This window comes from Trachypithecus francoisi, unplaced genomic scaffold (assembly GCF_009764315.1).
Source record: "Trachypithecus francoisi isolate TF-2019V2 unplaced genomic scaffold, Tfra_2.0 Lachesis_group3, whole genome shotgun sequence".
Lineage (NCBI taxonomy): Eukaryota > Metazoa > Chordata > Mammalia > Primates > Cercopithecidae > Trachypithecus > Trachypithecus francoisi.
Genome location: NW_022681468.1, coordinates 146,561,626 through 146,585,053, shown reverse-complemented (window position 1 = coordinate 146,585,053; position 23,428 = coordinate 146,561,626). Strand labels below are relative to the sequence as shown.

The following is a 23,428-nucleotide window of genomic DNA, read 5'->3' as shown; positions in this document are numbered from 1 at the left end:
TAGAGTACAGTGGTGCGATCACGGCTCACTGCAACCTCTGCTTCCCAAGCTCAAGCGATCCTCCCACCTCAGCCTCCTGAGTAGCTGGAACCACAGATGTGTGCCACCATGCCCCAGCTAATTTTTTTGTATTTTTGGTAAAGACAGGATTTCACCATATTGCCCAGGCTGGTCTCAAACTCCCGAGCTCAAGTGATCTACCTGCCTTGGCCTCCCAAAGTGCTGAAATCATAGGCTTGAGCCACTGCGCCCAGCCTATAAGCCCTTTTTAAAGTAAATGACTTATATTATTATGTTAAAAATATTTAACAGCTCTCACCAAAATTAAAAATTGCTCCATGAAAAACCCTATGAAGAGAAAGGATAGAGTGGGAGAAAATATTTGCAAAATACATATTCTACAAAAGACTAGTATCTAGAATACATAAAGAACTCTCAAAACACAACAGTAAAAAAAAAATCCAATTTGCCCAAAATGGGCAAAAAATATGAACAGACATTTCCCTGAAGAAAATGACAGGCAGCAAGTAAGCACGTGAAAAGATCCTCACCATCATTAGCCATTAGGGAAATGCAAATTGAAACAACAATGAGGTATCACTACAGACTTGTAATGGCTAAAATAAAAAATAGTGAAAACACCAAATGCCAGTGAGGATGAAAAAAAATTAGATCACTCATACATTGCTCGTGGGACTACAAAACAGTATGGCCACTCTAGAAAAGTTTGGCAGTTTCTTAAAAAAACAAACATGCAACTACCATGACCCAGCAATTGCAAATCTGGGCATTTATCCTAGAGAAATGAAGACTTACGTTCACATAAAAACCTGTACATATGGCCGGGCGCAGTGACTCACACCTATAATCCCAGCACTTTGGGAGGCCGAGGCAGGCAGATCACCTGAGGTCAGGAGTTCAAGACCAGTCTGGTCAACATGGTAAAATCCCGTCTCTACTAAAAATACAAAAATTAGCCAGGCGTGGTGATGCGCAGCTGTAGTCCCAGCTACTCGGGATGCTGAGGCTGAAGAATCACTTAAACCCGGGAGTAGACGTTGCAGTGAGCTGAGATTGCATTCCAGCCTGGGCGACAGAGCAAGACTCCACCTCAAAAAAAAAGAAAAAAGAAAAAAGAAAAGAAAAACCTGTTCATAAATGTTTATAACAGCTTCTTCATAGTAGTCAAAAACAAGAAAAAAAAAAAACCCAGATGTCCTTCAATCGACGAATGGTTAAACAAACTGCGGTACATCCACGGCATGGAAGACTACTCAGCAATAAAAATGAACTACTGATACATGCAAACACATGGATGGATCTCCAAAAGTTATGCTGATTGAAAAAGCCAATCCCAGGGATGGGCATAGTGGCTCATACCTGTAATCCCTGCACTCTGGGAGGATGAGACAGGAGGATCGCTTGAGCCCAGGCGTTGGAGACCAGCCTGGGCAACACAGCAAAACCCCATCTCTACAAAAAGTTAAAAAATTAGTTGGGTGTGGTGGCATGTGCCTGTCGTCTCAGCTACTTGCGAGGCTGAGACGGGAGGATTGCTTGAGCCCAGGAGGTGGAGGCTGCACTAACCATGACCTTGCCACTGCACTCCAACCTGGGCAACAGAGTAAGGCTCTGCCTCAAAAAAAAAAAAAAAAGCCAATCACTAAAGGTTACACACTGTATGATCCCATTTTACATAATATTTTGAAATGACATTTTACACATGAAGAATGGATTAATGGTTGCCAGGGGTATGGGTGCAAAAGAGGGAGGTAGGGGTGGCTATAAAAGGGCAACAATAAGCATCCTTGTGGTGTTAGAACTGTATCTTGACTGTAGTGGTGCATATACAAACCTACACAGGTGATAAAACTATGTAAAACTTAATACACACATGCACACACACACACACACAAAGTAAAACAGGAAATGTGAATAAATTTGGTGGATTTGGCCAGGCAAGGTGGCTCACACCTGTAATCCCAGCACTTTGGGAGACTGAGGCAAGTGGATCACTTGAGGTCAAGAGTTCAAGACCAGCCTGGCCAACATGGGGAAACCCCATCTCTACTAAAAACACAAACATTAGCCAGCAGTAGTGGTGGGCACCTGTAATCCCAGCTACTCAGGAGGCAGAGGCAAGAGAGTCGCTTGAATCTGGGAGGTAGAGGTTGCAGTGACCCAAGGTCACACCATTGCACTCGAGCCTGGGGAACAAGAGTGGGACTCCATCTTAAAAAAAGAAAAGGGTTTTGAAGGGATTTTATTCTTTTGGAATCAACTCCAAATTCTTTCCACCTTCACGGCCTATGCACACACAGTTCATTCTGTCTGGAAAGCTCCTCCTTGCATACTGCACATAGAAATCTGCAGCCCTTCAACTATGCCCTCCCAAGCCCTTCAACTATGCCTATCAAATTCATATTTATTGTTTAGATTGTATTCCACAAAGAGGTGCTCCCTTATCCTTCAGATTAGGTTATATATATATTTTCTCCTCTTTGCAATGATCACAGTGGTAATGGAATAGCTATTGATGTAACGACTCATTTAACATGTCTCTCCTATTAAATTATAAGCTCCTCAATGGCAAAAGCCCCTTTAAAGCACATGCCACAGTGCCTGCACACTTATTTAACATGAGAAGAAGTAGCATGAAACTTCTCAAACAGCACTGCTTCATTCATAATGAGGGATGTGCATACTTCCTGTCCCCACTGGCTCAAACCAGGATGCTGAGCCACAAAAACATAGATAAGCCTGGCACGTGTTCCTAAAGAGGTACCATAAACTTAAATGCCCACAGAAATCAAAGCAAGGTAACACAGATGAGTGAAGTAGCTGGGTGTAAGAACAAAAGCACAAGCACAATGATAAACAACAAAAGAACACCTGGCCTCAGTGTCCAAGTACAATAGTGAATTTAGTGACTATGGCAAATCATAGCACTAATGCGCCATATAAGCAGAGGTTGACTGCTACTCATAACTCCAGCCAACTGTTGCCAATAGAGACAAGAAATGCCAGAAGCTAGAAATCTAAGCTTTATGAGAAATTTCCCCATTTTAAAATTCTATCAATTAATTCAAATATATTAACATTTTACCACTTATGTAGGCCAAATAAAACACTTCTGCAGTCCACAATGAGCCCATCGGTTTGCAGGTTGTTCTATAGCATTTATTTTACTTGATTTGCGAGGAAAAAAAAATACGTACAAATAAACACAGAGTGTAAAATAAAACACACTTCCAAAAAAGCTTTTCTTTTTGAGACAGGGTCTCATTCTGTCAACCAGGCTGGAGTGCAGTGGCACAATCATGGCTCACTGCAGCCTCAATCCTCCAGGCTCAAGTGATCCTTCTATCTCAGCCTCCTGAATAGGTGGGGCTACAGGCATGCACCACCATGCCCTGCTAATTTTTTTTAAATATTTTATTTTATTTTATTTTGAGACAGAGTCTCGCTCTGTCACCCAGGCTGGAGTGCAGAGGCGCGATCTTGGCTCACTACAACCTCTGCTTCCCAGGTTCAAGTGATTCTCCTGCCTCAGCCTCCTGAGTGGCTGGTATTACAGGTTCCCACCACCACACCCGGCTAATTTTTGTATTTTTAATAGACACTGGGTTTCATCATGTTGACCAGACTGGTATCAAACTCCTAACCTCGGGTGATCTGCCCACCTCAGTCTCCCGAAGTGCTGGGATTACAGGTGTGAGCTACCGTGCCCAGCCCTTTTTTTTTCCTCTTCTGTAGAGATAAGGTCTCACTAGGCTCCCCAGGCTGATCTCAAACTCCTGGGCTCAAGTGATCCTCTTGCCTGAGCCTCCTAAAGTGCTGGGATTACAGGCATGAGCCACTGCGCCCAGCCAAAAACCATTTCGTTTTAAGAAAAAACAATAGTCTTGGCCGGGCGCGGTGGCTCAAGCTTGTAATCCCAGCACTTTGGGAGGCCGAGACGGGCGGATCACGAGGTCAGGAGATCGAGACCATCCTGGCTAACACAGTGAAACCCCGTCTCTACTAAAAAATACAAAAAAAACCTAGCCGGACGAGGTGGCGGGCGCCTGTAGTCCCAGCTACTCGGGAGGCTAAGGCAGGAGAATGGCATGAACCCGGGAGGCAGAGTTTGCAGTGAGCTGAGATCCGGCCACTGCACTCCAGCCTGGGCGACAGAGCGAGACTCCGTCTCAAAAAAAAAAAAAAAAAAAGAAAAGAAAAAGCAACAGTCTTTAACCATCTCGAGCTAACATTCTCCTCTCTAACCACCTCCCCTTTCTACCACCCCAAAACTCCAGATGTTCTCTACATTCTCCTTGGACCTTAGAAGTATTGGGGCAGACGACTGAGAAGCACTGACTAGTTAGAAAGAAAGAGGAGGCATTAGAGTCATAAGGACCAGGTTCAAAGCCCAGCTCTGTCACTTACTAGCAATGTACTCTAGAGCAAGTTATCTAATTCCTTTGCCCATCAATTTTCCCCTCTATAAGATGGAAGTAATAACAATGTCTTCATTGTACAGCTGCTTTAAGAATAGGATTAAATAACATTATACTATATGCCAAATGTCCAATACAGGACCTAACACAGAGGATGAACTCAAAAAATAGATACTATAAAAATATGCATAAGACACGGTAAAAATTGAATCCTGTTTAGGGTATGAATTAAACATTCTAGATCTAAAACTGGTGGGTTACTTCGGTTGACAGATGGAAAACGTGCCTGATAGTTCTGATAATACTCCTAAATTTTTTTTTTTTTCTGAGACAGACTCTCGCTCTGTCACTCAGGCTGAAGTACAGTGGCACAATCTCAGCTTACTGCAACCTCCACCTCCCGAGTTCAAGTGATTCTCCTGCCTCAGCCTCCTGAATAGCTGGGATTACAAGCATGCGCCACCAGGCCCAGCTAATTTTTGTGTTTTTAGTAGAGATGGGGTTTCACCATGTTGGCCAGGCTGGTCTCAAACTCCTGACCTCAAGTGATCCATTGGCCTTGGCCTCTTGAACGGCTGGGATTACAGGCATGAGCCACCGGGCCTGGCCCCTAAATACTTTTCAGTAATTTTTTTTCTACTAGGAGGAATGCTTATTTTGTTTCACATGCACAAGACAGATCATGATTTGAATAATGTAGGTATAAAAATTGTTATTACCGTCACAAAAGAGTTTCCAGCTATCAGTACTAATACAATACTGTCTAATACAACCCTCAAGTCCCACTTCCTAATCCACAAGAAAAAGATTTTATCCTCGGGATGAGGCAACAGGTACAGAGAAAAGAATAAATTTGATAATACACTTAAATAAACCCCTTCAAACACTGTATACCTGCTTGTCCTGTTTGGCTGAGGTAACTGCTCAATGACCTGACTGATGGAACCACATGTGTCCAAGTTAGAAGAATCCACAGGGTCTGAAAAAAGTTACTGGATATTAGCACAAAAGACATTTACCACCAAACTTTAATACAAAATCAGGAATACAGACAAAACCAATCTAATCAGTGACACTAGCACATCAACTTTTGAGTGACTACTATGCAGATACCCCAGTAGGCTTCCTTACATACATTCAGCACAACCACATGAAGTTTAAATTCACCCAGCTCCAACAAGAGCACCCAAAAAATGCAAAGGGGACCGATAGCTTTAAACATCTCACCTGCAACCTTGTTTTCTTTCAAATGTTCATTGAACCCAATATTACTGTCTCCTCGTTCTTCTCCAGCTGTTTGTTCAGCATTGGACACAACATCCTAAAAAATACACATACAAAATATCCCCATTATATATGAAATAGTTCAAAATGAAACCTACTGTGAACAATTTTTCCAATCAACTTTATTGAGAAGATAATGATCTTCTAAATACTTACGTTTGCTGGTTGTTTTTGGTTTTTTAAAAAAAATCTGCTCAATCATTTTCAAACAAGGTATCACTCACCAATACAGTATTTTCTTTGTGCGTCTGAAGATTAGGAAGGTGTCGAGATAGCATACTGAAGTGAGAACCAGAATCATCTTCTAGAACCTGGCTTTCAGGCTGAGAATCTTCAATTATCAGGCAAGGAGTATCTTGCTGAGAGAAATCTGAATCCAACTGACTTCCAGTAGGGTCCATCTGCTCCCCTGGAATGGAATAACAAAAGATCAGTTCCGTGTAACCTACTAGCCTTGCTCACGCAGTCTAAACCTAAATAATGGGGCGGAAGTACAAGAGCTGGGAAACGGGACCAGTTCAGGAATCCGACAATTAGAATATTATATTTATAATTGCTGCAAGCACTTTCCTATCATGCTTACCAAGCCCCCGTTCCTCGTTATTTACAATAAGCCTTCCTATTCCTCCCACTGTCTTTTTCATCACCTTCTCGTAGACACCCTTTCCCCTCCTTCCTAACCTCTTCTCTCCCCGCCCCTTTTTCCACCCCCCTCCCCCCCGCCCGACGTCCTTCTGGCGCCTCTACCTCCCCCCAAAAGACTGTTTTCTAAAATCTGTTCGCCAGAGGCCCCACAGCCTTTCAGCTTTCCTCACGACCACCAAGCCTTCTTAGCTACCATTTCCCCACCCCCTCCTTAGGGCCCTCCAACCCCTTCCCCGTCACCGCCGCCATGCTTGCCACCCCGCCCCCTCCGGTCAGCCATCCTTTCAGACCCGAAATCCAGGCTTTCAGAGCCCACTGCACTCCCATTTCTCTCCAAACAGTACCAGGCATCCCGGCGGGAGGTCCCTCGCGCTCGAGCTAGAGGTCTCTGCACGCTCCCCAAGTCCCTCCAGATCGATCCCCCGGTCTCCGCTGTCGCCACCGCCGCCACCGGCCCCGAACTCCCCCTTTCCCGTCACGTCACACAATATCGGATCGTCCATTCGCTGCCGCTGCCCGCCACTCAAGAACTCCCGTGGATGATAGGTAGCTGAGGCAGAGTGCTCCGCCCCACGTAAGAAAAAGGAACACGGCGGCGCGTTTCCATGGCAGCATGGACGTTGCAGGCCCTCCCCTTCAGTAGAGCCGGAGAATGACGGTATCCTTGAACCGAAGGGACCTTGAGAGGGCGTAAAATACCCTCCCTGCTTCCAGGACGATTGCATTTACCAGTACTCAGACATTTCAGAACCTCTACCTGCTTTTTCTCGTCCCATGCCCCTTAATCCCCGTCCCTCACCCTCTTTCCTGGAAAAGGAGAGAGTTTCCCAGCTTTCTCATAACAGGGCAAAGAAGAAGCGGCTTGAGGACGGCTAGTATTTCAGAGCTGCTGAAAAGAAGAGAAGAGACTCTTCTTTGACACGGGGTTAACCTGTGTCAATGAGGATCCCTTTTATGGGCCTCTACCCTGAATCCAGGGGCCTGACATTACGTCTCTGCCAGGGCGTTTTTAGTTTTTGTTTGTTTTTACATTGTATGAGGGCTCCAGTAAGCCATATTTCTTCCCATTGCCCTTTTCAGCCTAGGACGTATTTCAAGCTTCACATTTGTTTATCGTTGCCTTATCTTTTGTGGAACTGCCTACAGAGACTACAGCCCCAGACATATTTTGCACCTCCCATTGACAGAATTGAGCAGTGTCATTCTCAAACTCCATGGTAAAGAGAACAGCTGCCACCCCTTCTAACTAGATGCCCTCAAAGATAGCTCCAAGCCCAGAGATTCTATTATCCTAATTATGGTGCCAGGGTCTTAAAGAGGGTGTGGCAGCTGTGACGAGTCTTAATGAACTAAGCCCCATGAGGCATATGTGTTTGTTTTTTTGTTGTTGTTGTTGATGGGTGGGGGTATGTTATTTAAGTGGCGGTTGGATCCAGGATATAAGTCTAGCCAGAGCAGCTGTCAATAGGGAAAGCACCTAGCACAGTGCCAAACATATACACAGTAGGCATTCAATAGAAAGCAGTTTTCTCTTTCTACCCCAGGCTCAGATTTATTTCAGCACAGCCCAACCATGATTCTCCATTTCCAGAAATGCCCTATTCAGCACTTGATATAGGCAAAGCTGAAGTAGAGCTTCCCACCAATCTTCTCACTGCTGCTATAAATTACAGTGATCATATTCTCCAAACCAAAATCAAGACATGTGGTCTGAATACATGTTACTTATGGGAACAAAAGGACTGACTCCTTGAAACTGTCCTGAAAAATCTAGAATCTATTACTGCTATAACTGGAATATAATTATGGTCCCCAGAATGTTTTATTAGTGGAGCTAAAATGAAATGGACCACACAGAGACGCATCTCACTTCTTAATCTTAAAATCATTTATAATTGACTGTTTTCATACTCCACTCCTAAAGCTGCAGAAAACCAGTGACTAAACAAATCTAATACTTAAAGACCAGGTTAGATCAATACTAACTACACTAGATGGACAAAGTGAGTTCATCTGCTCTATTTGAGAGGGCACAACCAACCAGGTCCTGTTATGAGTAAATCATGACCTTGAGTCCCATAAAAATCCCCCAAAGTCACCATTTTTTTGCTTTTCTTCTCCAGCCTGCTTCTGCTTCCTCCACAAGTGAAACACAAATAAACAGATCTCTTTGATTACAAGACAAGTTGGTTTGTCAGAACTCATAAAATGGCTGGGTGCAGTGGCTTACACCTGTAATCCCAGCGCTTTGGGAGGCAGACGCAGGTGGATTGCTTGAGCCCAGGAATTTGAGACCAGCCTGGGCAACATGGCGAAACCCCATCTCTAAAAAATATACGAAAAAAAAATTAGCTGGGTGTGGTGGCATGTGCCTGTAGTCCCAGCTACTCAGGAGGCTGAGGTGAGAGCATCTCCTGAACTAGGAGGCAGAGGTTGCAATGAGCCAAGACTGGAACACTGTGCTCCAGCCTGGGCAAGAGAGTGAGACCCTGTCTGAAACAAACAACAATAATAAAAACCTAAAAACCGCCAGGCACAGTGGCTCACACCTGTAATCCCAGTATTTTGGGAGGACGAGGCGGGCAGATCATAAGGTCAGGAGATCCAGACCATCCTGGCTAACACGGTGAAACCCCGCCTCTACTAAAAATACAAAAAATCAGCTGGGCGTAGTGGTGGGGTCCTGTAGTCCCAGCTACTCAGGAGGCTGAGGCAGGAGAATTGCTTGAACCCTGGAGGTGGAGGTTACAGTGAGCCGAGATCGCGCCACTGCACTCCAGCTGGGGCAACAGAGCGAGACTCCATCTCAAAAAAAAAAAAAAAAAAAGCCGGGCGTGGTGGTTCACGCCTGTAATCCCAGCACTTTGGGAGGCCGAGGCGGGCAGATCACAAGGTCAGGAGATCAAGACCACCCTGGCTAACACGGTGAAACCCCATCTCTACTAAAAATACAAAAAATTAGTCATGCGTGGTGGCGGGTGCCTGTAGTCCCAGCTACTCAGGAGGCTGAAGCACGAGAATGGCGTGAACCCAGGAGGCGGAGCTTGCAGTGAGCCAAGATCACGCCACTGCACTCCAGCCTGGGCAACAGAGCAAGACCCCGTCTCAAAAAAATAATAATAATAAAATAAAATAAAAATAAAAACCTAAAAACCTCAACCTGACTAAAAATAGATAGATAAATACATGAGTGAGCCATTCGCATTACTAAACAAGAGTCTTTAAAAAACTGTTAAGAAAAACTATTAATTCCTTGTTAGGCAGTATGGCAATTAAATTAATCATTAAATTATCCAGGAAAAACAGAAACTACAGGCAGAATGGTCACCCATGGAAGCTGTGACTGATTGCAGCTAGATGAGTCAAAGGCCTTTATTGACTCCTAGACTGCAAAGGACCAACAGCACCTTTACCTATCTAAAGGTAACATCTTTTTCTAAACCACCTTAGACAGAGAAATCTAACTTACTTCTAAAACCCTCCCAGAGAAGAAGACTCAACAGATCTTATGTTAACTTGCTTTAAAGTTTAACAAACCTCACTGTCAGAAATTTTTCTTCTAATCCTAATCTTCTAACCTAAATCCTTTATTATATAATTTAAAGTCATTTCCTCTCATATTGTCTTTAACTGCTATCTTTAAAACCTAAATAGATGTCATTAAGTTGGGATCATCTCATTTGGTCCTATAATTCTATAATAAATGTCAAACAATCAAACAACAAGTCTAAATGCTATATGACTTAGTATTTTTCTGAAGCCTCCTCAAAGACTTCTAGCAAAAGAACCCTAGCCACCTTATTCTTCCCTCACAGGTATTCCACCAACCTTTAAAGTTGCTTCATGATCTTATGGAAACTCATAGTTTTGGAGCTCAGTGGCAGAGTACTCTACTGAGGAGACTTGACAAGTGCCAAATTTAATGATAGGAAAACAACCATATATTCCTTTATTATTATTATTATTATTATCATTTTTGAGACGGAGTTTCACTCCTCTTGCCCAGGCTGGAGTGCAATGGTGCAATCTCCGCTCACCGCAACCCCGCCTCCTGGGTTCAAGTGATTCTCCTGCCTCAGCCTCCTGAGTAGCTGGGATTACAGGCATGCACCACCACACCCAGCTAATTTTGTATTTTTAGTAGAGACAGGGTTTCTCCATGTTGGTCAAGCTGATCTCAAACTCCTGGCCTCAGATGATCTGCCCGCCTCGGCCTCCCAAAGTGCTGGGATTACAGGCATGAGCCATGGCGCCCAGCCTCTCCCCTCTTTGTATAGAAGTAATCAAATCTTCACATCCAAGTAGCAACTCCTCTCCACTCTACTTCTCTATGTTTGCAGTCTGGCTTCAACCTCCATAAATCTAATGCCAGACACAAAGTAGTTACTCAAAACATGCTAATAACTGGTTCTAAAATTTTCTTGTCAAATTACCTCATTATCAGCCAGGCGTGGTAGCTCAAGTAATCTCAGTACTTTGGGAGGCCAAGGGAGGCTGATTGCTTGAGCTCAGGAGTTCAAGACTAGCCTGGCCAGCATGGTGAACACCCCTGTCTCTACTAACAATACAATGGTAGTATGCACCTGTATTCCCAGCTACTCAGGAGGCTGAAGTGGAAGAATCACTCGAACTTGGGAGGCGGAGGCTGCAGTGAGCCGAGATCGCGCCGCTGCACTCCAGCCTGGGCTACAGAGCGAGACTCTGTCTCAAAAAACAACAACAACAAATTACCTCATTATCTTTGACGTCTGTAGTGTCTGATGCTGTTGCCATTCCCTCCTCAAAATTCATCCTGTGACTTGGTAAATCCTGGCTCTCCTCCACCATCTCAGCTTTCTTTCCAATTGCTAACGTCCTGAAAGCCAGTACTATAGAATGAAAATCGAGAGTGATACGAACATGCTCAACACAGATGAACCTTGAAAACATTATGCTAAGTGAAATAAGCCAGACACAAAAGAACAAATATTGTGCGATTCTATTTATATGAGGTACCTAGAGTAGGCAAATTCAGAAAGAGAGAAAGTAGAATGGTGGCTGCCAGGAGCTAGGAGGAGAGAGGAAAGGGAATTTATTGTTTAATGATTTACAGAGCTTCAGTTTGGGAAGATGAAAAAGTTCTGGAGATGAATGGCGGTAATGGTTGTACAACAATGTAAATGTACTTAATGCCATTGAACCATACACTTAAAAATGATTATAATGGTACATTTATGTGTATTTTACTACAGTAAACAAGTTTTTCAATGAGACTAAACTTTAATATTTAAAGATGCATACTTAGATCATAAAAAATTGTAATAACAGGATTGCAATAAAAGTCAGAATGTATGGTTAATTTTATAGGGAACAGTGGGGTTGTAATTCATTAAAAGGCATGTGAGGTGCTTGGAAATGTTCTACTTTTTATTACCAGAGGCATTACACAGGTATACTATTTATAATTCATAAATTTGTACATTTATATTTTATTTTATTCACTTTATATGTGCTATATTTCACAATAAAGATGATTCAAAATAAATATCAATACTAAAACTCATAATATGGTGAAAGAGGGTATATACATGATCTCAAAGTATCTCCCTGAAATGTACTGAATTATTACAAAGAGAAAAGTGGTAAATTTGCAGTGAAGAAGCCTGGTATTCACCAACTCAACCAACTAATCTCAGTTAATATACCAGTAAAGGGACAAAAAGCTATCTGTGTCACTTGATATGATGCTGTGAGGATATATCACACTTTAATTGTATTCCTGCCAAAAATATATAATCTGAATCTGATCATGAGAAAATATCAGATAAACCCACATTAATGGGTGCTCTACAGATAAACGGCCCATATTCTCCAAAGAGAGAGAACGTGAGAGAGAAGTGCTGCCAAGGTCAAGAATGACAATGAAAGTCTCAAGAAATGTTCTAGATTTGAGAAGACCATAAAAACAAAACCATGATATGCAACAGATGATTCAGAACTGAATCCTGGACAAGAACTTGGTTTCCTTTCTTCTATAAATAATTCTAATGGGAGCACTGTTGATATCTGAATAAAGTCTGTAGATTAGTAACAAATCAATATTATATTCCTGATCTTGATAATTATACTGTGGTTATCAAATAAAAAACAAAGAAAGAGAGTGGTACTAAATTATCCAAGATTGGAGCTGGGCAGTTTGGTACTAAGCAAAACTAGAGAAAAGTTAACCTGTACCTAACATAGGAACAGCATGAGGACAAGAGAAGGAATATATTTAGAGACTATGGAAACTGCCAGAAATCAGACCCAGAGTGATAGAAGGTGAGAGAAAAGTTCATTTTGCAAATTAAAAAACAACAACAAAAAACAAACAAACAAAAAAAAACAGTTATTCCTAAACTCTTAAGTTTCAATAGGAAGAAAGGAGTTTTTATGTTCTGGGGCCGAGAAATCTAAAAAGAATGTAAGAGAAGCCTTCCGTGGACAAGGACGCCACTGTGTCCTAGTGGCTGAGCTATGAAATGGTTACTCATATTCTGAGGTAGTGTGTGTACATAAAGTAATGTCTACGTACAAAGAAGCGAACAACAGACTCTGGGGCCTACTTGGTGGGGAGGGGGGAGGAGGGTGAGAATCAAAAACTATCAGTTACTATGCTTGTTACCTGGGTAGCAAAATAATCTGTACACCAAACCCCGTGATAATGCAACTTACCTATTTAACAAACCTGCACATGTACCCCTGAACCTAAAATAAAATTTAAAACAATAAATAAATAATAAAGTAAAAGTAACATTGCATGAACACAGTGCCTACTCTTGGATCCTACTTCCTATGTCATTATTGCCCTTTCCCACTCTACTCTGAGCATATGCCTTCTGTAGTGTCTTCAGTAGAGCTAGGTCTCAAAGGCTGATCTGGGCTGTACAGAGCTAGTGTGCTAACTAACTAGTGGCAAGAATAACAGTAATGCATCTTGACTCTACTCACATATAAGCACATCACACAGAGTCTCAAGAACCCAGAGTCAGAGCAAGTCAGAAAAGCCATAAAACTGACCAAAAATTTCTTCACAAACTCAGGTGCATTTATTAATTTCAATTCACTTAAATGCAAGGTACCATTTTGGCTCCATGGTGGTGGTGGAGAGAGAGCAGTGTATAAGGATGAGTAATATCTAGTTTCTAGCTTCAAAGAATTTACAATCTAGGAAGGAGATAAGACATACAAATAATGATAGTACAAGATACAATAAAAGTTCTGTAGGCATTGTGAGACAGAAATTGAAAGAATTTTCGTCAAGTGGTTATAATGAATACTTCTTGAGCACTTACTATGTTCTAAGTTCTATTTACTCTCACTCCTTTCTTGATTTTATCCAGTCACATTGCTATAAATACAATCTATATGCCAATGACTCCTAACTATATCTTTGACCCACACTTCTCTCTCAAATTACAAATTTATATATCTAGCTGCCTATTCAATATCTTCATTTTGATGTCCAACTGACATCTCAAATTCAACATGCTTAAAATTGAACTCCTCTCTTCTACCAAGCCTACTCCACCTGCAGCCTTCCCCATCTCAGTTGATGGCAACTTCACCCTTCTGGTTGCTTATAACAAAAGGCTTGAAGAGACTATCTTTTTATTAATAGAGAAAAATTTTAAAGCTATGTACTTATATAATCCACCTTCAACAATTATCAACAAATGCTCAATCTTCTTTTGTTGTTTTTCTTTTGTTTTTTTCCAACAAATGCTGAATATTATTTCATCTATATCCACCCACTTCCTCCAAACTGATTTCTAAACAAATCCTATACATCATATAATTTTATTCATAAATACTTCTGTGTCTAAAATATACAGAATATTTTAGGCCAGGCTTGGTGGCTCACACTTATAATCCCAGCACTTTGGGAGGCTGAGGTGGGTGGACCACCTGAGGTCAGGAGTTTAAGATCAGCCTGGCCAACATCGTGAAACCCCATCTCTACTAAAAACACAAAAATTAGGCCCGGCGTGGTGGCTCACGCCTGTAATCCCAGCACTTTGGGAGGCCGAGGCAGGCAGATCATGAGGTCAGGAGATCGAGACCATCCTGACTAACATGGTGAGACCCAGTCTCTACTAAAAACACAAAAAAATTAGCTGATCATGGTGGTGGGCGCCTGTAGTCCCAGCTACTTGGGAGGCTGAGGCAGGAGAATGGCATGAACCCAGGAGGCGGAGCTTGCAGTGAGCTGAGATCCGGCCACTGCACTCCAGCCTGGGCGACAGAGTGAGACTCTGTCTCAAAAAAAAAACGCAAAAATTAGCCAGGCATGGTGGTGGGCACCAGTGGTCCCAGTTACTTGGGAGGCTGAGGCAAGAGAATCGCTTGAACCTGGGAGGTGGAGGTTGCAGTGAGCAGAGATCGCACCACTGCACTCCAGCCTGGGCAACAGAGTGAGACTCTTGTCTCAAAGAAATAAAATAAAATAAAAGAGAATATTTTAAACATAAGAACATCATCAACACACCCAAAGAAAATGAACAGGCCAGGCATGGTGGCTCACATCCCAGAACTTTGGGAGGCCAATGCAGGAGGATCACTTGAGCTCAGGAGGTCAGGTCTGCAGTGAGCAGTAATCATGCCGCTGCACACCAGCCTGGGTGACAGTGAGAGTCTGTCTAAAAAACATATATATATATAAAGTTAAATTACTGTATTTTAAAATCATTTAAAACAATACTACCAATTCAATAGTTAGGCTTGTGTCTTTCATTTTGTTTTTTATTTTTAGTGACTGATTTTTTTATTGAGGTAAAATTTAAATACAGTGAAATCCATAGCTCTTAATTGTGTAATTTTTTTTTTTTTTTAAGAGACAGGGTCTTGCTCTGTGGCCCAGGCTAGAGTGCAATGGCTCGGTCATAGCTCACCACAGCCTTGAACTCCTGGGCTCAGCTCCTGGGCTGAAGTGATCCTCCCAGCTGTCTCCCTGGGGCTGGAACTACAGGCATGCACCACCACACCTGGCTAATTTTTCTTTCTTTTGTAGAGATGGGGTTTCACTATGTTGCCCAGGCAGGTCTCGAACTTTTGGGCTCAAGCAATCCTCCCACCTTGACCTCCCAAAATGCTGGGATCACAGGCATAGGCCACTGTGCTTGGCCAATAATTTGATGAGCTCTGACCAATGTATGCAGCCATGAAACCTACATATCAATCAATATACAGAACATTTTCATCGCTCCAGAGAGTCACTCATGGTCCCTTCCAGTCAATCCCTATTCCACAAGGCATTCATATTGTAACTTCTTTTTTTTTTTTTTGAGACGCAGTCTCGCTCTGTCGCCCAGGCTGGAGTGCAGTGGCCGGATCTCAGCTCACTGCAAGCTCCGCCTCCCGGGTTTACGCCATTCTCCTGCCTCAGCCTCCTGAGTAGCTGGGACTACAGGCGCCCGCCACTTCGCCCAGCTAGTTTTTTGTATTTTTAGTAGAGACGGGGTTTCACCATGTTAGCCAGGATGGTCTCGAACTCCTGACCTCGTGATCCGCCCATCTCGGCCTCCCAAAGTGCTGGGATTACAGGCTTGAGCCACCGCGCCTGGCCTCATATTGTAACTTCTATGATGATAGATTAATTTTGCCTGTGATACTATTTTATATAAATGGAATCACACAGTATGTGGTCTTTTGTGTCCAGCTTCTTTTGCTCAATATTTTGCATATTGCTACATGCATCAGTACTTCATTCTTTTTCATTGCTCAGCAACATTCAATTGTATGTACCACAATTTGTTTTATTAATTCTCCTATTACTGCATATTTGGGTTGTTTTAGACTATCATAAATAAAGCTGCTATGAACATTTATAAACAATTCATTTTGTGAATGTTTGTTTTCATTTATCTTGGGTAGATAACTAGCAGTGGAACTGCTGGGACATAGGATGTGTGTTCCTTTCACTTTATAAGAAACTGCCAAAAATAGTTTTTGAAAATGACTGTAGGCCACGTGCAGTAGCTCATGCCTGTAATCCCAACATTTTGGGAGGCTGAGGTGGGAGGTTCGCTTGACCCAGAAGTTCAAGACCAGCCTGGGCAATATAGGGAGGCCTTATCTCTACAAAAAAATGTTTTAAAAATTAGTCAAGCATGGTGGCACCAGCCTGTAGTACCAGCTACTAGGGAGGCTGAGGTGGGAAGATCACTTGAGCCCAGGAGTTCAAGGTTGCAGTGAGCTATGATCGCACCACTGTACTCCAGCCTGGGCAACAGAGCGAGACTCTGTCTCTAAAAAAATTAAAAATAAATAAATAAAATTATTGTATAATTTTATACTTCCACTAACAACATATTAGAGTTTCAGGTGCTCCACATTCTCACTAACATTTGGTTTGTCAGTGTGAAGTGATATCTCATGCTTGTTTTTTTTTTTTTTTTTTTTTTGAGACAGAGTCTCGCCCTGTCGCCCAGGCTGGAGTGCAGTAGTGCGATCTCGGCTTACTGCAAGCTCCGCCTCCTGGGTTCACACCATTCTCCTGCCTCAGCCTCCCAAGTAGCTGGGACTACAGGTGCCCGCCACCACACCCAGCTATATTTTTGTGTGTGTCATTTTTAGTAGAGACGGGGTTTTACCATGTTAGCCAGAATGGTCTCGATCTTCTGTCCTCATGATCCACCCACCTTGGCCTCCCAAAGTGTTGGTATTACAGGCGTGAGCCACCATGCCCAGCTGTTTGTTTTTTTTCTTGAGGAAGAATCTCACTTTGTCACCCCAGTTGGAGTGCGATGGCACAATCTCAGCTCACTACAACCTCTGTCTCCTGGGTTCAAGCGATTCTTGTATCTCAGCCTCCCGAGTAGCTGGGATTACAGGCACACACCACCAACCCCAGCTAATTTTTGTGTTTTTAGTAGAGACGAAGTTTTGTCATGTTGGCCAGGCTGGTCTTGAACTCCTGGCCTCAAGCAATCTGCCCACCTTGGCCTCCAAAAGTGCTGGAATTACATGCATGAGCCACCATGCCCAGCCTATCTTGTGTTTTTTAGTCAACTTTATATATCATTTACGTACAATTAAAATTGGGCCCTTTTTTTTTTTTTTTTTTTTTGGAGACAGAGTCTTGCTCTGTCGCCTAGGCTGGAGTGCAATGGCGCAATCTTGGCTCACTGCAACCTCCCCCTTCCAGGCTCAAGTGATTCTCCTGCCTCAGCCCCAAGAGTAGCTGGGATTACAGGCACATGCCACCGTACCCAGCTAATTTTTTTTGTATTTTTAGTAGAGATGAGGTTTCACCATGTTGGCCAGGATGGTCTTGAACTCCTGACCGCAGGTGATCCACCCGCCTTGGCCTCCCAAAGTGCTGGGATTACAGGCATAAGCAACATGCCCAGTCATAATTGGGCCCATTTTAAGTGTAGAGTTTGATGAGTTCAATAAATGGATGCATACACATGCATCCATTTGTGCACGTGCATGCGCAGGTGTGTGTAGCTATGACCCCAATCAAATATAGAACATTTCAATCACCCGAAAAGTTCCCTTGTGCCCTTTGCAATCAATTCGCAGCCCTAGGCAATCATTTATCTGCTTTCTGTCATTGTAGATTAGTCTTGCCCATTCTAGAATTTCAGATAAACGTATCCATGCAGTATGTACTGTGGCAACCATGAAAATGCACCACTGGGCTGGGGCACAGTGGCTCATGCCTGTAATCCCAACACTTTGGGAGCCCGAGGCAGGTGCATTACCTGAGGTCAGGATTTCAAGATCAGTCTGGCCAACATGGCAAAACCCTGTTTCTACTAAAAATACAAAAAAATTAGCCGGGCATGGTGGCCGGTGCCTGTAATTCCAGCTACTTGGGAGGCTGAGGCAGGAGAATTGCTTGAATCCGGGAGGCAGAGGTTGCAGTGAGCCGAGATCACACCATTGCACTCCAGCCTGGGCAACAAGAGCAAAACTCCATTTCCAAAAAAAAAAAAGAAAGAAGGAAAGGAAGGAAGGAAGGAAGGAAGGAGAGAGAGAGAAGAAAGAAAGAAAGAAGAAAGAAAGAAAAAAAGAAAGAAAGAAAGAAAGAAAGAAAGAAAAAGAAAGAAAGAAAGAAAGAAAGAAAGAAAGAAAGAAAGAGAAAGAAAGAAAGAAAGAAAGAAAGAAAGAAAATGCACCACTGATATGTGCTTACAGAGAGCATAATTAAATGATGGCTCCACCTGCTGCCCTTCTGGCTCTACCATCACATTTGCATTAAGGCCATGTTTCCCACAGGCTGATCCTAGCCAATGGTTAAGCACAGCAGGAATACAACGGCAGGCCCATTCCTGTTAAGATGCAAGATTTCTTTAACAGGTGCCTCTGGTTTAAGGACTCTTCCTTGGCATAGCCAAAACTTTCTTAGATAAGTAGGATAAGGTTCTTCCTTTCCAATCCTCCTTCCTTCCCTCTCTCCTTCCACAGATATCAGGCTTACATCTCAGTCTGAAGTCTCGCCCTGCCTTCTCCTGATTCTTCTTTGTAGTGTTTTAAAATATAGTCAGCCTTCCCTATATGGGGATTCTGCATCTGTGGATTCAACCAACCATGAATTGAAAATATTCAGAAAAAAAAGGATGGTTGCATCTGTACTGAACATTCACAGACTTTTTTTTTCTTGTCATTATTTCCCAAACAATACAACTATTTACATAGCATTTACATTGTATTAGTTATTATAGGTAATCAAGAGACAATTTAATGTATACGGGAGGGCCAGGAATGGTGGCTAAAGCCTGTAATCCCATCGCTTTGGGAGACCAAGATGGGAGGATTGCTTGAGGCCAGGAGTTCAAGACCAGCCTGTGCAAAATAGCAAGACCCCATCTCTACAAATCAATCAATAAATTAAAACAAATTTTTTTGAGGCGGAGTCTTGCTCTGTTGCCCAAGCTGGAGTGCAGTGGCATGATCACAGCTCACTGCAACCTCAAGTGATCCTTTTGACTCAAGTGATCCTCCTGCTTTGGCCTCCCAAAGTGCTGGGATTATAAGTGTGACCTACCATGCCTGGCCATAAATATTATTGAATGAATGAATAAATGAATGAATGAATTCCAGGCATTGTGCTAAGCATATTTAAAAGGTTGTTCCACTTAATTCTTAAAATAATCCCTATAAGGTGGGGTGCTATTATTATTTTAATTTTATAAAAATAATAAACCATAATAATAATGCTAATATAATACAATAATAACATAATAATGAAACTAAAGCATTTTTGCTTTATGAAATAATGAAACTAAACAGAGAAGATAAGCAAGTTGCCAAAGTTCACATAGTTGGTAAGTAAGAAAGTCAGTTTTGCAGAAGCAGTTGTGTTTGAGTTCGGTCATATCCCTTAAATCCTTTGTGGATTGAGATGAATCTTTATTCCACAAATAAGGTAAAGGTAAACAAATAAATCCTTAGATAAGAATTCATGAAAACAGAGTATTCAAGGAAAAATGAACAGCCTAAACAAAAAATACAAGAATGAGAAAAAGGCAAGTGGTTCAGACTGACTGAATAAAGGGTTACTACATGATATTTGCAGCCAGGAGCAGTGTCTCACTCCCGTAATCCCAGTACTTTGGGAGGCCGAGGCGGGCAGATACCTGAGGTGAGGAGTTCAAGACCAGCCTAGCCAAATAGTGAAACCCTGTCTCTACTAAAAATATAAAAAATTAGCCAGGTATGTTGGTGCATGCACTCCTGCAATTTCAGCTACTCGGGAAGGTGAGGCAAGGGAATTGCTTGAACCTGGAAGGCGGAGGTTGCAATGAGCTGAGATCGTGCCACTGCACTCCAGTCTGGGTGACAAAGCGAGACTCTGTTTCAAATAAATAAATAAATAAATAAAATTTTAAAAATAAAAACAGGATATGTGCAGGAGGTAATGTTGGAAAGGGAAGTTAGGACATATTATGAAGGATCTTCAAGAAGGAATTGATGAGAAGAAAGACACAAAGTATTTGTGATTTTGTGATATTGTAAAGGGAATAACATTTCTTCAACCCAAGCATTCCTTGAAAGAAAATAACTCCATTCTATGAATACTTTGGGGATAAAAATGCAAAATATAATTCACACACAGGTACGGACTAAAAACTAAGTTATATAGTTGGGTTTCAATCCTCTTTACCACCATCATCTCTACCACCACAAAGAAAATCCCTAGAGATCCCCGCAGTAAGAGGTAGCTTTGCTCAGATTAAAAGAAAAGATGGTATCAGAGGTCACAGCCAAACACTACCTTCCATCTCACAGGCTAATGGAATGGATAAGGAAAGATGGTATTATTGATAGATTACTTTTTTTTGCTTTTGGGAATCGCTTTCTTAAACAAAAGAACGTGGGAAGTGAGGGAAGAAAAAGGGGAAATTTCTTCATTGTCCTTTGCAATGCTCTGCAGGGGGAAGATAAACCCAGTCCCATTGCTCTGCCCATTTACTTAATGTTAACAAATAATAATTACAAAAATATTTATTGTGGGCCTCCTCTGTGGCCCAGACATAGTAACAAATGCAGAGTTCTTCCCCATCTCAACCTTTTTAGATATTACTTTACTCAGTGCCTTTTTAAAGGTTATTTTACTCCATGCCTTTGCAGACAAACCAGCTGTTCAGGCTGAGGTGACCCTATGGCTGCTGGCATGCATTATGATCATAGTATTTCCCCCAAAAGCCAAGGATAAGCCTCTGACACAGCACTTCTGTAATCCAACACGCCTCTCTGTGTAAGAATGCTTTATAGGCAGAACTGAGTGCAGAGAGAGAATCTGAGCTGTATGCAGTTCCCTTTGGATATTTTGGTGGATAAAACCATGCAATCCAAAGAGCAGGGCTGGAGTTCTACCAAATGAGCTCAGACCCCCAGAAAAACTAGTGACATTCATCAGGCTAGAAGGGCCAGCATCTTTTCTTTATGAATTGCCAGAGTTGTCTTAAATCTTACGGAGACTTTAAGCATTGAAAGAATTATGATGTTCTTCTCTCCCATGAACACATAATTCAATATGAGTGTAACTGGTTGCAAGCAAAGCTCTGATTTTTAATGAGGACAACTTTCATACTTTATTTTAAATGCCAGATATGAAATTATTTCCAGAAAAACTTAAGAGATGCCCTTCCCACTTTGTTAAAAGTGTGCTTAATTTACCTATTGGATAATTTATCACTATACATTATGAAACCCTGGGGGTTGAGAATTCCCTAACTGGTTTAAACTTAGCCAATACTTTTCAAACCATTTGAGATTTATACTATCTTTTGCTTTGTGCTCACTCCAGTGCATAACCAAGGAAAGAGCCTACAATAGTGCCTTCCTCTTGCATCTCTTCTAACCTCCTCTTTCGGTGGTGGATCCTTAGGCACCTTTGACAATTCAAGGGTCCTTCATCACAAATAGTTCAAAAGCATTGGTGTGCCACTATATCTGCCAATTTTGCTTGACAAGACTGTGGAAGAAGCTACAGAATTGGAGAGCTCTCAAAAGATCATACTTGGTCATTCCAGGGGGTCAACAGTTAAATGAAACAAAACAGGAAGCTCCATAGCCATCAAACATTATTACCTGTGTCTGACAATCATGCATATCACAAGTCCCTAATAATCGCCTTGAGGCAGGAGAATAGGGTATGGAGACAGGGAGCCTTCGCTTCAGCCTCTGATTGGTGGGAGCCAAGTCTTCATTTGCATAGGGTGTAACTTCACTTCAGCCTCTGATTGGTCACGGGCCAAGCTACCACTTCAGCCTCCAATAGGTCGCAGGCCAAGTCTTCACTTACATGGGATGTAATTAATAGGAAACCTCTAAAGGGTACTTAAACCCCAGAAGATTTTGCAACTGGGGCTCTTGAGCCACTTACTAGAGCCCACTCCCACTCTGTAGAGTGTACTTTCACTTCAATAAATCTGTGCTTTTGTCTTCCATTGGTTTGTTTGTGCATCTTGTCCAATTCTTTTTTTTTTGAGACGAAGTCTCACTCTGTCATCCAGGCTGGAGCAGAGTGGCACCATCTCCACTCACTGCAACCTCCAGCTCCTGGGTTCAAGCAATTCTCCCACCTCAGCCTCCTGAGTAGCTGGGATTACAGGTGCCCACCACCACGCCCAGCTAATTTCTGTATTTTTAGTAGAGGTGGGGTTTCACCATGTTGGCCAGGCTGGTCTCAAACTCCTGACCTCAGGTGATCCACCCACCTCAGCCTCCCAAAGTGTTGGGATTACAGGTGTGAGCCACTGCACCTGGCTAGTCCAATTCTTTGTTCAATATGCCAAGAACCTGGACAACTCATAGTCAAGACCCTCCACTGGTAACAACCTTGGAAGGACCTTTGAATAGCATCGTTTTACTACCAGGCTTCTGCCATAGCACACTTCCTAAATTCAAAATAGGTTTTTAAATTCTTCATAATTCATATATGTATTTAATTTTTTATTCAGCTTTCTATGTCTTATGCATATGTATCAGAGCATTTTCTGTCTTTGCTTATAATATTCCGGGACACAGATGCTAATGCTCCACAGTTTTCTTTTTTCTTTTTTTTTTTTCTGTTTGAGATAGAGGCTTGCCCTGTTGACCAGGCTAGAGTGCAGTGGCGAGACCTCGGCCCACTGCAGCCTCTGCCTCCTGGGTTCAATTGATCCTCCCATCTCAGCCTCCTGAGTAGCTGGGACTACAGGCACGCACCACCACACCTGGCTAATTTTTGTATTTTTTGTAAAGATGGGGTTCCATTATGTACCCCAGGCTGGTCTTGAACTTCTGGGCTCAAGTGATCCACCCACCTCAGTTTCCTAAACAGCTGGGATTACAGACGCGAGCCATCACTCCTGGCCACAGTTTTCTTTATAGAGCACTTTGGACAGAGCTATGTGCAATTTAACATTTAAAAATATTTTCTGGACCAGGTGCAGTGGCTCATGCCTGTAATTTCAGCACTTTGGGAGGCTGAGGTGGGTGGATCATGAGGTCAGGACTTCGAGACCAGCCTGGCCAATATGGTGAAACCCCATCTCTACTAAAACTACAAAAATTAGCTGGGCATAGTGGCGCAGGCCTGTAGTCCC

The 23,428-nt window shown here is 42.5% G+C and overlaps 1 protein-coding gene across 2 annotated transcripts in view; it reads right to left on the bottom strand.

The window, feature by feature from the left end:
* The window catches only part of TP53BP1 (tumor protein p53 binding protein 1), a 95,021-nt gene extending 88,166 nt beyond the window's left edge, over positions 1–6,855 (bottom strand). Inside the window, exons 1-4 of one of the 2 annotated variants that reach the window (XM_033190349.1) lie at positions 6,713–6,855; positions 5,948–6,132; positions 5,667–5,760; positions 5,334–5,418 (exon numbers count right to left, since the gene is read on the bottom strand). In XM_033190349.1, the coding sequence (XP_033046240.1) occupies positions 5,334–5,418; positions 5,667–5,760; positions 5,948–6,132; positions 6,713–6,719 (371 nt within the window). In that variant the 5' untranslated portion in view covers positions 6,720–6,855. The remainder of the gene's footprint in view (positions 1–5,333; positions 5,419–5,666; positions 5,761–5,947; positions 6,133–6,712) is intronic. The other variant, XM_033190348.1, reaches the window with a different exon arrangement.
* Positions 6,856–23,428: the final 16,573 nt, after the last annotated feature.